This window comes from Aythya fuligula, chromosome 3 (assembly GCF_009819795.1).
Source record: "Aythya fuligula isolate bAytFul2 chromosome 3, bAytFul2.pri, whole genome shotgun sequence".
Classification (NCBI taxonomy): Eukaryota; Metazoa; Chordata; class Aves; order Anseriformes; family Anatidae; genus Aythya; species Aythya fuligula.
The window spans coordinates 47,980,088-47,993,782 of NC_045561.1; the positions used below are offsets into that span (position 1 = coordinate 47,980,088).

The 13,695-nt window shown below is 43.8% G+C and overlaps 1 protein-coding gene across 2 annotated transcripts in view; it reads left to right on the forward strand.

Annotated features, from left to right (window-relative positions):
* The window catches only part of AGPAT4 (1-acylglycerol-3-phosphate O-acyltransferase 4), a 75,850-nt gene that overhangs the window by 60,050 nt on the left and 2,105 nt on the right, over positions 1-13,695 (forward strand). For both annotated transcript variants that reach the window (XM_032184747.1, XM_032184748.1), the window contains 2 exons: positions 33-108; positions 5,834-6,032. In XM_032184747.1, the coding sequence (XP_032040638.1) occupies positions 33-108; positions 5,834-6,032 (275 nt within the window). The remainder of the gene's footprint in view (positions 1-32; positions 109-5,833; positions 6,033-13,695) is intronic.

The following is a 13,695-nucleotide window of genomic DNA, read 5'->3' on the forward strand; positions in this document are numbered from 1 at the left end:
TTCTTCAATTTCTCTTTGTTTACCATTGGCAGGCGGATTCCATTAGAGGAAGTCCCAGAAGATGAACAGGAGTGTTCTAATTGGCTCCACAAACTCTACCAAGAAAAGGTTAGTTTTTTGTCCAGACAAAACTCATGAGCCAATGGTGCTCGGTTATTTATACTCCTTGTAGACCTTTACAGTGTGCCTGTGAAGTGGTTGCGCTTTGGGGTTTTGTGGTTTTTGTTTTTCGGAACAAGTGCTCTGTTTCTCCAGATGCAAAGTGGTCTTGCATTGTCAGTCATGGTTACCTTTATTTGTACTTAAAGAGCAACAGGTAAAAAAAATAGGCAAGCCTCAGTGAGAGAGCAGTTTTAAAGTGTTCTTCAGAAAGTTGTGTAAATTTACAAAATACGCAACTGCCTGTTTGGTAGTAGAACCTTCTTCCCGTTAGAGTCACCTCCTAAATCAAGAATTAATTCTTGGGCTAAATGAGGTATATTTTGATTTAGTGCATTAAAACTTGTGTCCCTTGTTTTAGCCTGTCTCTTTTACCAAGGCAAATATCCAACATTAACAGGACAAGCTGATAAATTACTTTCACATTGTGTGCACAAAGGGCGTGCGTTCAAGATTCCTATTTACAGAGCACAGGGGCAGAATAAGGACAACTTGTAGACGGAGTGTGCTTGTAGAAGGGTGACGTTTTTTTTTCCAACTACTTGCATATGCATCCTTCAGATTTTCAGAATCTGTTTCTTGTGGGTTTTGTTTTTATGGAGAGAGAATGGTTGGGGATGTGCTCCTTGCATACACAAAGCACTCCCATTTCAGTCAGTGGGAGTCATAGGTGTACAAAGGCATGGTGATCTAAATTAGGTTATTTAGATTGGAATACAGCAATGTTTAAGATTCAGAAATAATGGCCTATAGCTATCATTTCTAAATTAGCCCATAGCTAAGTTCTGTTTTCCTCTCACTAGTGCAGCGAAATCTGTTATGTGGTTTGTTGTACTCAACCCAGAACACCACATTAGCATGTCTGTACAGTCTACACTCTAGTCTTTCTCAGCTCCAAACCATGACTGCTTCTGGTTTAATTCAGTGCTTCTGATCCTCCCTCCTTGTAAGTTGTGCTGCTGGCATCTAATGCAGGCACTACCTCTGGCGCACTTCTGCAGAGTGGCATTGTGGTACCGACGTGCCCGTGCTCTCTCCACAGGAAGATAAATGCAAATGGTCCTTTTGGTGAACGTTGCAAAAGTCCATTTCCTGGTACTATGCCTTTATTTCTAACCCTGTTCCGTGTTGCTAAGATAATGTTTAGACATTTGCAGGACAAGTACATAAATTAAATGAGTGTGTGGTGATTGTTTTCCTGTATCCTATATTACATCCTTTGCAGTAATTCACTTAGTTTTCTGTTATTCTCTCTTTGGCAAACACTCAGTTATTTCTCTTGCAAACAGTATGAGCATCTATCCTGCTTTCTTTTAACAGCTTAGCTTGCTGTTAGTTTCCCATTTAAGTACAGGAGGAAGGCAAGTTTGTTCAGTTTTCATTTCCATTAAAAGCTTTTTGGTATTGTGGGATTTTTTATTTTTTTCCTTTCTTTTCTTTCCTCTTTTTTTCCCTTTTCCCTTTCTTCTTTTTTCTCCTTTTGTTCTTTTGTTCTTTTCTACTTTTCTTTCTTCTTTTTTCTTTTCTATTTTTTTTTGGTTTGTTTTTTTGTTTGGAAGATGACATGTTGCTCTTTCTTGAGCTGTTTTATGTTATTTCAATGCAGTCATTCCTGGTTTACACAAGCCCATATCTCTGTAAAATCAGACTGTTTAGGAGAATATAGAGCAGGGATAAGTTGATAAAGAGTTCTAAAATAATGAAAGTTCATGTGCAGAGTAAAAATTCAATTTCTGTTTCACCTTTCTGCCATATTTCTTTTAGATAATTACCTCTTAGGTGGTATGACAAGCAACATTGCTGTCTGAGTGTTGCTTCTAAAAGTGAATCCTGTATCTCTTCCAAAAGTAAATTTTGTTTCAGGCTTATGTCACCAGAGTCAGTAAATATTTATGATGAAAAGTAACAAAGTTATATTAAAAGGACAGTAATTCATTGCAGGATATGCACTCATCAGCTGCTTTGTCTATTTCGGTTGTAGCACTCCACTTTCTGTTTCAAAATAAGACAAGGTATGCACGCTACTGAAAAACAGGTTCCCTGTTTTATCTTGCATCATGGTTGCATGTGCTGTTGCTTGTTCTCAGCAATATTCATAATTTTCGCAATACCCTCTCGAGCCTTACGAGGCAGGGAGAGAGCATGCAGCATCTCTTGGTTGATTCAGGGCAGCCTGAGCTTTTTCTGTACTGTGCACTGGCTGCCAGCTCTGGGACACCTTCACAGATGAATCGTGCGCTCTTTGCAGAGTTGTGTGGCAGACATTGGCCTCGTGAACTGCCTCTCCTTATGCAGGTGTGCTCAGAGGCATTCATCAGCTGTGAGGCTCCAAGAGCTACCAGTAATTGCTGCCCTGTCTTTTTTGCAAGGCCATGGTAATAAAAGGGGTGGGCAGATGCAGGGTTTTTCTGCAAGCCGTGAATCAAACAGCTCTAGCTAAATGTGAAAAATGCAGTCCTGAAGGGTCCTGCTCTCCCCAGAGCATGACAGTGTATATTTGCTTTTAGCATCTGAGAGTGGGGTCGAGTTAATGGTAAGCTCCTCCATCCTTCCCTTTCTTACTTAGCAGGGCTGAATTAGGCTCTAGGAGCATAATTTAGTGTATGGGACATGCCATAGGTGCTGAGGTCAAGGCTGGAGTGCTGGGCACTCATGATCATCAGGAACACAAAGTTGTTTGAATGAGTAATGAGATCTGCTGTTAGTGGACATCAAGGGATGTGACCTTTCTAAATTATCTTTAATAGAGGAGTCAGAGTCTTTGAGAAAAGCTTGTGTTGTCTATTTTTACCCCATTGCCTGGTCTCAGTTACGTGTTCCTCAATGAGATGCTGCTGTCTGGAAATCTGGCTTGTTGATGTTCTTGCTACTTATCACCGCGTTTCCTGGTTTAGCCCCTGCTGCGGATGCAATGCAGAGGGCCTTTCCAGATGAGCAGTGGCACCCTGCTATTACAAACCAAGGGCTGTTCTTCTTCCTGTTCCAGGCTTATGTGGGCACCATGTCCTTGCATTTCTCTTCTTCCTTACCTGGGGTGATTTTTTTCCTTTCAGAGGTGGCCAGCACTGGATCAGTTAATGCCAAGTCCTGACAGAAGTGCAACTTGGGCTGCCAATTGCCTTTTCCTTTTAAACTGCCACTGCTAGAAAGACAACATGGAACAGATGGGGCATGTTATTGCCCAGTCTGAAAAAATACTGTACAACAGTCACAACTCTGTTAGTCCTTGCTTGTTGGTTTGTTTTTTTTTTTTTTCTTTCCACCTCTTCACAGCCTCAGCTGCTGAAATAGAAGTTCTGCTTGAGCATCTTAATTTCCATTAAAAAGAAAGTGAGTTTCTGATTCTTTTCGCTTGTAAGAGAAGGATGGAAAACAGGGCATGAAAATATATGCCAGAATGCCCCAGGGACTTAGCAGAGGATAACTGAAGAGGGAAAGTGTGCAGAACTCCAGTGTTTGGGAACAAAGAATATATTTTTGGATACTCATTCTTTGTGAGTTTCTTCATGAAAGAGCAGTGGCATCCCTCTGCAGTCAGATCTTCCTGGTGGGAGCAGGAGGGAAGACTCCAGTTAGATTCGCACAAGAGGATGGATGTTCCCTGGTTTCCTGCCACTGCATTACTCACCCCTGTGCCTGAAGTAACTCAGATTTGGTGGGGTTGTTAGGGGCAGCGTGCTTCCACATCTAAAAATGATACTTGAGTGGGTGAAACCTACTACAAACAGAAAACAAGCTCTTCATGCAGAGAATGAAAAGAGCTTCTTTTGGGGGAGGTGGTTGAGGGAAATGTTGATGTGCATCATAGGTTTAAATACTGACTTGAGCTGTCTATGGGTACTGTAGGCACCCTCTAAAAGCTTAGAAGACAGATCAACCCACGAATCTCTTCTGGGAGGAATATGTATGCTTCTAAGGGCAAGGAATGGCAATTGAATTGAGGAGCTGTTCCCCATAATGGTGTAAAATGTGTAGCAGAGGTGAAGACAGTGACATCCTTTTGCCCATTATTTATTTCTTCCATCTGTCTCAAACCTCTTGGTGAGATGTGGTCAGCGGTTTTTCTGACCCTTTTGCTGTGCAGAGCCAGCAAGGGGAAAAATACTGTGCTTGTTTTAAGCTTGTCTGTCTAGCTTCTGTAGCAATAGGCCCCCTAATGGTGGTACCAGTAATAGACAGAAATTCTTAATATTTTCTGGGAGATGCTGGTATTTAGGAACCTAACTGTATATAGGAGAATTCAGTTTACTGATGGTTAGTTAGTTAGCTCTGTGTTAAACCAGTCATAAACCAAAATTCTCAAGGCACTGTAAAGAAAACTTCATACATTGTGTAATTTGCTGAAGATAGCAAATTAATTGGCCATAATGATCCCAGGACAATCTAGTTCACATGAACAAAACAGTCATAATTTTTCTAATCTCACTAAAGAGAGAGCAATTCTTTAATTACTGTGTAATCTCTTAAAAGTTAAATGCTCCCTTTGAATTAGATAAAATGGTAGCAGCCTGTAATTGCTCAAATTGCCATTAAATAATTAAAGAATTGTCCGTGTTAGCTGGAGTGTAAGTAAATGTAAAATCATAGCATAGTAGAACTAATCTCCTTGTGGTTGATGAGGACAATCTTGGCTTTGCCAGAATTTTGGAAGCCGTCGTGAAGCATTCCTTTCTTTGAAGAAATTCAGCCCTTAGTTCTGACTCAACTGAGGTTCCTTTTTATGTCAGTTTAATTCTGACTCCGTTAATTAACCAGTTTTATGTGCTAATCAGGTTAATAATCTTTGTTTTGGAACCAGAAGGAAGGCGTTTTTCCCCACCAGCCTGACACCTTGGGTTGATCACATTGTTAAAGGCAATACTGTTCACCCATGTAAACTTCGGAGCAAGGTACTGAACTCTAAGCCTTCTGTGCTTTAAAAAACAAAACGAAAGAAAAACCAAACTTCTTCTCCCCCCCTCTCCCCACAAACCCACAAAAAAAACACCCCACCATCATCCTCTTATTCCACTGAACAAGAGAAGCCTTTGAACAAAAATAGTGGGAGACTATTTAAACTAATTGTGTGCTCAGGGGTTAGCCACCCTTTCTTCCATAGGCTGCATGGGAGGGAACAAGGTAAGCAAGACTACATCTGTGGGACAAAGTGGACAGGAGGGTGGAGGTGTTCTTTGGAGTATATAGCACAAGATGGTGTCTGTTCACCTTTTCTGATAGGGCTGTGGATGCTGTTTTAGAGCAGTGCTTGGAGAAAACATTAGGGAGCAGAGGATTTCTTACTGCAGAAGTAGCCCAAACGCTTGCTGGCTTACCAGCACTATTTGTCTGAAGGCTGTGGCTCTTGCAGGAGGTGCAACAGTGATATCTACATTACTGCAAGAGTGTGCATCCCCTCACCCATTGGGTGAGGTTATTATGGGTTTGTTAAACACTCTAGGCATGCCATTTTTCAGGTTTCTTTGTGCAGGAGAAAGAAAGGATGCACACATCAATGTAAGCTCTCTTTTTTTGAGTATGTGCTCATTGACTTCAAAGAACAAGCTTTCCAGCCATGACTCGGTCTTTGATCTTCCCTCAGGGTTACAAGCATGTAGGAGGAGAAACATCAAAGTTAGGAATGGCTAGTTTCATTGGCAGATGGGAATTTAATTGTTGCCCTCCTTTGTTCTACCAGGATGCATTCCAGGAAGAGTACTACCGAACAGGAACCTACCCGGCAGTCCCTATAGTGCCACCCCGACGACCATGGACGCTTTTGAACTGGCTTTTCTGGGCCTTATTGCTGCTATATCCTTTATTCAAGCTGCTCATCAACATGGTCAACAGTGGATCATCACTGACACTGGCTAGCTTTGCATTTGTCATTGTAATGGGTAAGTTTTCTCCAACAGAAAGTTCACTTGAAGGATAACTGTTTGACTTGACTTACTGAGCCTTACTAAATACAACTTCTGTGATGGGAGTATATGACATGTGAACTCAGCTGGCCACCTGATACCCACTTGAGCCTGGAACAGGTGAGGTAGTGGTAGTTGTGAGTAGTTGTGAGCTGTCCTGGTTTGTGTTTGAAGTGGTTAAGTTATTTAAAAGGAGGAAGGGAAATGAAATAAGGAGTTGGCCAAAAGGAGATCTTGGATGGTATCATTTGTGGAAGGAGGAACCAGGCTAGTTTTTCAGACTAAATCATATTTGTTGTCTGTACTTCTTGGCATATTGACTGCAGGTCGTTTGAACAGGTGTCCATCCAGAATAATCCACACATTTATAAAGCAAGTATCTCATGTGGCTGCACCGTCTCATGTATGGCTTCATCACCTTAATATCTGAGTATATTACAAGTATCCTTAAAGAAAGAAATTAAACTTCACAAAAGTGGACAGACGAGTTATGACATGTCTGCAAATGCAACTGGCGATAGCACTTGAGACCTTATAGTCTACCTTTGGAAGAAATATTGGTGTAGTCTGTTTTGGTACGGGGCTGTGGAGCCGTGGTCTAATGAGACACTGAAGCTCAGCTGTTGCAACATTTTTTAATTCATTGTCATTCATCCAAATCTTTCAGCATTTTCTTCTTAATTTAGCTTCTCCACTCAGTGGACTGGTTGTTCATATGCCCTTCCAAGGTGCCTTATGCCTTGCATACTCTCTACAGGGAGCCTCAGTGCATAATTCAGGGTTTTGGATTTTAATTTCAAGTCTAGATGCTTTAATGTTTGGTATTGTCACATGTGATGTTTCTAGATTTAGTTCTTATAGTCCAGCACAGTTGAGTGACCACCCCACTCCCCAAAGTCATCTAGTATTGTCTTAACATTAGTGGTCTTTACAAGTAAGTCATGTCTGCTTCTTTATCAGGAAGGAAAGAACCTGTAACAAAAAAAAAAAAAAAATAAAAAAAAAGCTACTAAGAACGGACAGCTAAACCTTTCTTGTTTGGTTGGCTTTGTTTTTGTTTTACTCCCCACTTGGCTTTCCTCTGCTTCTGGCCACAAGGCAGGATTAGTAAGCAAGCTGCTGTGAGTCCTGGTTTGAATGCAGTGATAATCCAAAGGACTTGTTCTCAGTTATTCGTGATGCTGGAGCTAACAGCAAACTACAGCAGCAGTCTGCTGCCAGAACGATTGCCTGAGCTCCCAGACAGCAAAAGCACAGCTGAGGAACACATTAAGAACAGTGAGATTAACAGTCCACTATGTGATGTGCATTGATACCCCATACGTATCAGCCACGTTTGTGGCATGCTGCAGGTTCCAGTCCTCTGCAGGGATTTGAAAGACCCTTGTGCTTAGCAACAGCTCTGGTTTCTCTCTGAATATGTGGTGTGATCATACCCAAAGTGCTTGTAATTGGCCAGGATTTGCAGCGTGGCAGAAGACACTGTATCGCCTGTAGCAGAGGGTATCATCTGATTAGACGCAGCCAGCCACCTCTTGCTGGTGAGCTGGCAAAAAAAGAAAGGTGATGTCACTTACTAGCAGAGAGCCTCTGTGGAGCTGTGAGAGAATGTGTGGGAGGGGAAGGGAAGCTCAGGCTCTGAAAAAAAAAACAGCAGATCTGGGTTACCCTGGTCACTTGAAGGTGGATGTGTCATTACTCACTAAAAGGACAACAGTTCCCTTACTATACCCCTTTGAAAGCATGGTTATTGCTAGTTGGGAGTTTTTGGTCTCATTCTGTGGAAGCATCTAGCTTCAGCCCAGGCAGTTACATTGACTTTTGTAGCCAGTAACTGTGTTTCTGTAGCAGGGCCATTCTCCCCAAACCCTGCTTTTTATCCCGAGGGTCTCTCTGTCATGAGTGTCCTGGATGTGATGCAACCATTTTCTGACAGAGGAGCAATCAGAATTTCATTTTGCAGTTCTCCAGCTTTAGGCAAGGTCTCAGGAATGACTTCTGCAGTGGCTAGGAGGTAGCAGTAGAGGACCACAAATGTACCTTGGAGGTAGTGACTCCTGGTGCTGGCTGCAGTTCGCAGCGCTGCAGGGAGGGCTGTATTTGCTGTCTTCTCCAGTGTGAGCGGTGAGCTGGTACCTGCTGGTTTAACAGCACAAAGTAAACTTTTTCCTGTGAATCAGGGCGGTGTATTTCCCGTTGTGGTCAGATGATAAAACCACCTTTTCACATTGCTCGTAGGACACTCTTTCCATCTGTTGATTAACTGAAGAAGCTCCAGTAGCATTTGGGGGTATTATTTGTTTATGTGCTAGTTTGACAGCTCACCTGAACCAGGAAGCTTAACTGTGGTCCCTCATAGCCCATTATAGGTAGGCTTCGCTGCTTCAAAGGGCAGGCTTCAGTACCTGATAGCATTACCTTTCTTATGCATATATTGTGCTTTTTGCACCTGTACTAAATATTCTGTGATAGGGAAGAGAGGAGGGACTAGGAGGCCCTATTACCTGATATCCTCTGTTTTGTTTCCAGAGTGTTATTTGTCTTTTGGACAGTCTCAGCTAATGTTGCTCTCCAGTAAAATGCTTACTGGATGGTAAGTGGCTGTTGAGGTGGAACGATCCCTAAGAGAAATGCCCCGTAGCGGTCGAGCTGGAGTGAAAGCACGGTAATACCTCAGGACCTAACTCTCAGGTCCAAGGAATGAATAACCAACATATATATAGTTCTGCTGCTTCAGCTCAAACACTTCCAGCCCTAAATAAACAATGTCTCCTCTTTATACTGAGAATGCTGAGCCATCCCCTTTTGCCTTGCTGTGCAGCAGTTTGGCTATTTATACTCATAATAATCATTGTATTGTGCTAATATCTAACTGCTGGTCTGGTACCAGGAGTCCTTTGTGATGCTATTTGAACTGACACAAGGCAGTCCCTGCTCCAGAGGGTGAATGCTCAAGCAGTTTGAGGGACAAAAGACCCTTTTGAAAGCTAGCTTTAGTTTCATAGGACACAAGGCAAGATGTTTATGTACTTAATTCACAACTTTTGTTCAAAACTTGGGGCCAATATTTCAGTGTTAAAGCAGAGAGTCTGTCAAATGTCCATAATGTGTATTTGACAGCAGCTTCCTTTTCTTCCTTCCTCTTCCTGCTTCCCTAATCTCATTTGGCTCCAAAGGACCCTGCATTAGGTCACCTTTCATGTTTTGGTAACTTGTGCTGAGGAGAACAACCTTTATGCTCCAGAAGTATTTTATTACAGAGCCTTCATCAGTTCCACGTGCTGAAGATGAGACAGTTTCTCTTGGCTTGTAAATGGAGAAGTAGCTCTTACGTGTCTAATGCTAAAAGCATAATGACATCTCCACTTATGGCACGGGTCCAGCAGTTAATTATCATTTATAGACAGGAGAAGTATTTCATTTAAAACAAGCACAAATAGCAGTGAGCCAGCTTCGATTCTGCAGGAGCTGTCGTGTATCTGCTAGACAGTGTGTGGACAGTGCTATAGAAATCCTGCTTCCACGGATCACAAACAGGGGGGAGTCCTTGGTGACCTGACAGTGTCCGAGTGCAGAATGTGGACCAAAGGGTCAAAGCATGATGTGGTGTGGGCAGCAAAGCTGCTGATGCCCATAGGATGAGATGAGTGGACAGTGAGGAGAGGATGAGCCCACAGCATTACAGGAAGCGTTACAACAGCAGGAGGATACAGACCACGGGCGGGATTCTGCCTACCTTGGTCCTGCTTGTTGGTGGAGCCAGACAATCTGCCCTTTGAGCCTGGTGTCTAAAACTGATCTTTTTATTGCGTTGTTGTTACTTGTTTCATTTCCTTTATGCTACATAAGATAGACCTCAAATGGAAATTTCTACCATTAGTAAAAGTCTTATTTGTACAAATTTTCATTTCAGTGTATAAGCTACAAAACTCAAGTATATAGCAGAATATAGATGGGAAATTTCTATACCCCTACCTTCTGGGTTGCTTACAGCATTTGCTGTGTGGTGCAAACACCAGGAAAGAGATGAGAGCAAATCCTGAGGTGTAAGAGAAAAGGGGGAAATCCTCTGCTCTCAGCTAATGTTTATGCTGGGGGATGTGGTACTACTTCATGTGTGGGTGGTGGTTTTCTTGGAGCTAAAATGTGTTCAAGAAACAGATTCCATTGCTGGCTCTCTTGGTTTGTGTTAACTCAACCCTCCTTCAGCCCCCAGAGCTCTGGCATGCAGAGCAGGTCTGTAGTGGTATCCTGTGTAAGTTGGCTGGTGGATAATGATGGGCAGAAAGGTGGCAGGAGCTCAGTTACCTTCTGTAGCTTGCCATGGAGCACTGTGAGGAAGCCCTGGCTGATAGCTTCTCTCTCCTGCTGTTCAGGACAGGGCTTAAACTCTCACAGCTGATGGTTAGACGTTTACTACTTCCTTGTAGCAAAAAATAATAATAGTAATAAAGGAAAAAAAAAAGTTCTCTTACCATAGTTGTAGTTAAAATAACAGCAGAATAAGTCTTTAAACATGATGGTACTGCTGGAGCATACACTAAGGTAAGAATTGTTTGTAGGCTTGTGGCCCATGCTAATGCTATTTGCCAGCTTCCCTTTAGCACAGCACAGGAGAATAAAGAAATCTGTAGCTCTGCCACTTCTGCCTCCCTTAGAGTCGTTCCCTTCATTTGCAGTTCTGATTTGGCTGAACAGGGCCTGTGTGCTATGAGAAATTGTCCTCACGTATGCTGCAACATCAAACTCTGTGTGGGGAATGCAGTGCTCTGATAGTTACAGTGCTGCAGAAGAGGCTTTGCCCTAATTGCTTGAGTGTTTTTTGTTTTTCAGTCCTCATATGTGGTGCTCAGTGTAGTCACAAAACCAGTTTGGAACTATAGGATCTGCCAAGGTTTGGCAGACATTGATGAGAGCATTCCGTCTGCAAGCAGTAATTTAAAACAAATGGGAAGAGCTCACCCTGTGATGTTTGATGAGGTGTTTAAAAAAATGTAGAAAAGCTTTTGTTTCCAAGCTTGGACCTCTACAGCCATATTCATACTGTGGAGTGCCAAGGCTTTCTGTACGCTTCAAAAATCTTGCCTTCATATTATATTTGGGGAAAAGTTTGTAAGTTTTAGAGGGAACAAAGAAATGGCCATCTCAGATAAAAGTGGCAGAATCACTGGTGTCTTACCATCCATTTATTCCAGATGGTGACAGATCAGAGAAGTCTTTCAGACTAAGAAATTAGTTGAAAAGTCAGTCAGTTTTATGCCTTGGGTTGGAAATCCACAGCTGTTTAATGAAATAGAAGTTAGCCAGCCTGCTTCTCAAGCTATAAGGTGTAGACTGTAATTTTCTATAGAAATACTTCACCCTATTTACTTAACCCTAGAAACCTGTAGGTCTCAGCGTAACCTTGTGACAGTGAAATTAGTAATGGACCTGTTGTGTTTGTTGCCCAAGTCCACTTGAATGATGCACTCGTGGCACTTGCCATGTTCTGTATGTGTATCCAGCACCCCTCTTAACTCCTCGAGCCAAACCTTGCCTTTAGAGATGGTATTCATGTCCAGAAAGGTGACTTTGCCTGTTGAGAGCCCCTCTGTCATGTCTACGTAAATGGGTGTTTCAGGCCTTGACGCTGCCTTTGAGCTGTACAGAGCAGTCTTTGCACAAAACCTTTTACTGGGTTTAGCTGCTATATCCAGGGGGAGGGGGCTGGTATTGTGCTCTTTGGGGATTGAAGAGGCCCCTCATAGTGTGCTACCATCCCATGTCTGAAGAGCAGTTCTGGTGCTGCTGTTTCTCTGGGGCTGGGCAGCTCCGTGGTGCCCACCTCCAACACCTGCTGTGTGGTGTTGGCTATTCCTCAGCCACAGCTCTGATTTCACCCTCTTTCTGAAGCGTGGCCCAGCTTTGAACCCGTCGCTTCTTACCTTCCCCCTAATTAGCCAGAACTGTGGTGGGGGCGTTTCCTGGGGGAGAGCACTGACGCTGCCAGCAGCTGAGGGGAGGTCAGCTCCAGGAGAGGTGAGGAGAGGCCCCTGGGCCACCCCAGCCCTTCTCCCCCCATGTCCACAGGCTTGGCCCACAGGGGCAGCTTCCGTCAGGGAGCAGGGGAGGAGGAACAAAACCTGAGCTGCTGACTGAAGTATTTTTTGGTGTCCAGGCAGCGGCATTCCTGGAACCGTACGAAATCCCCGCAGCACTGTGTGGTTGCTATAACAGTTGCTCTTATTTATGCTCCGTGTCCCTCTCCAGATGCAGTTTATATCCCTTTGGTTCAAGTCTCAGTGTTTTCATGCTTACTGCTCCGCTGGGATCCCAGGCTGCAGGCTGTGTGTTGGGTCCCCCTTTTGTCTTCCCTAGCTCGTGGCCTTTTAAACGTCAAAGATGTTTTTCTTCTTTCTGTTTGTGAGCGAAACCCTTCACTGGTCCCAGCTGTTTGTGCTTCCGTTCACGGACTAGCAGTGGATTATAAGTTTTGGTGAACTTGCTGGCAGCTTTCTCTGTGCTCTGCCCTGCACAGACAGTTGCCTGCGAGGGGCCGTGTTTCTCTGGTGTCCAGGCAGAGCACAAGTCTGTAGAGGAGTGCTCCTGCTTTGAAAGAGCAATGCTGGGTGCCTTACACCCGAGCAAATGGCAGAAGACAGAATAGTTGGGGGGAGGTGACCTCTGGAGATGGTCTTGTCCAGCCCAATGCAGAGCAGGGTCAGCTGGAGCAGGTTGCTCAGGGCTGTGTCCCATCAGGTTTTGAATCGAGTGGAGACCCCACAACCTGTGCACAACCCGTGCCACTGTTGAACCACCCTCACTGTAAAAAAAAAAAAATTCTTGCGGTCAGGTGGAATTTCCTGTGTTTCGATTTGTGATTACTCCTTGTCCTGTTGCTGGACACTATGAGAAGAGCCTGGCTCCTTCTGCTTTACACCCTCCCTTCAGACACTGATAAGGTCCCCCTTGAGCCTTCTCTTCTCCAGGCTGAATGGTCCCAGCTGTCCCAGCCTCTCCTGTGAGATGCTTCCTCCACTCCCTTGGTCAGCTTTGTGGCACTCGCTGGCCTTGCTCCAGTATGTCCCTGTCTTTGGGCACTGAGGAGACATCTGCAGTGCTGGGTGCAGGCTGGGCTCCCCAGTGTGCAAGGCCACTTTGCTGGCTAATGTTCAACCTGCTGACCACCAAGATGTCCAGATGCTTCTTTGCAGAGGCTCTTCTCAGCTCCTTAGTCCCCAGGCAGTCCTGGTGCATGGGGTTGGTTATTCCTGTCCAGGTGCAGGACTTGTTATTTCCCTTTGAACTTCTGGATTATCCTGTCAGTCTGTATCTCTGGCCTATTGAGGTCCCTCTGACTGGCAGTGCAGCCATTTGTACAGCACCTGAGCAGAAGTTTGGGGACTTGGGGGCAGTTGAGCCCCTTTAACAAAACAAACAAACAACATACAAAAGGACACCTGTGAAGGATCGGTGAGGATTTTGGTTAAATCGCATTTAAGCTGGACAGTCACTTCAGAAGCCAGCCATGAATTAAAAAAATCGTTCTGCATGATGGATTATTACTCCTGTATCAACTCTACGTCTTTTAAATTAACCCAGCCTCTTATAAGTGATTATTTCATGAGCTGTAGTTCAGAAATCCCACAAATTATAACTT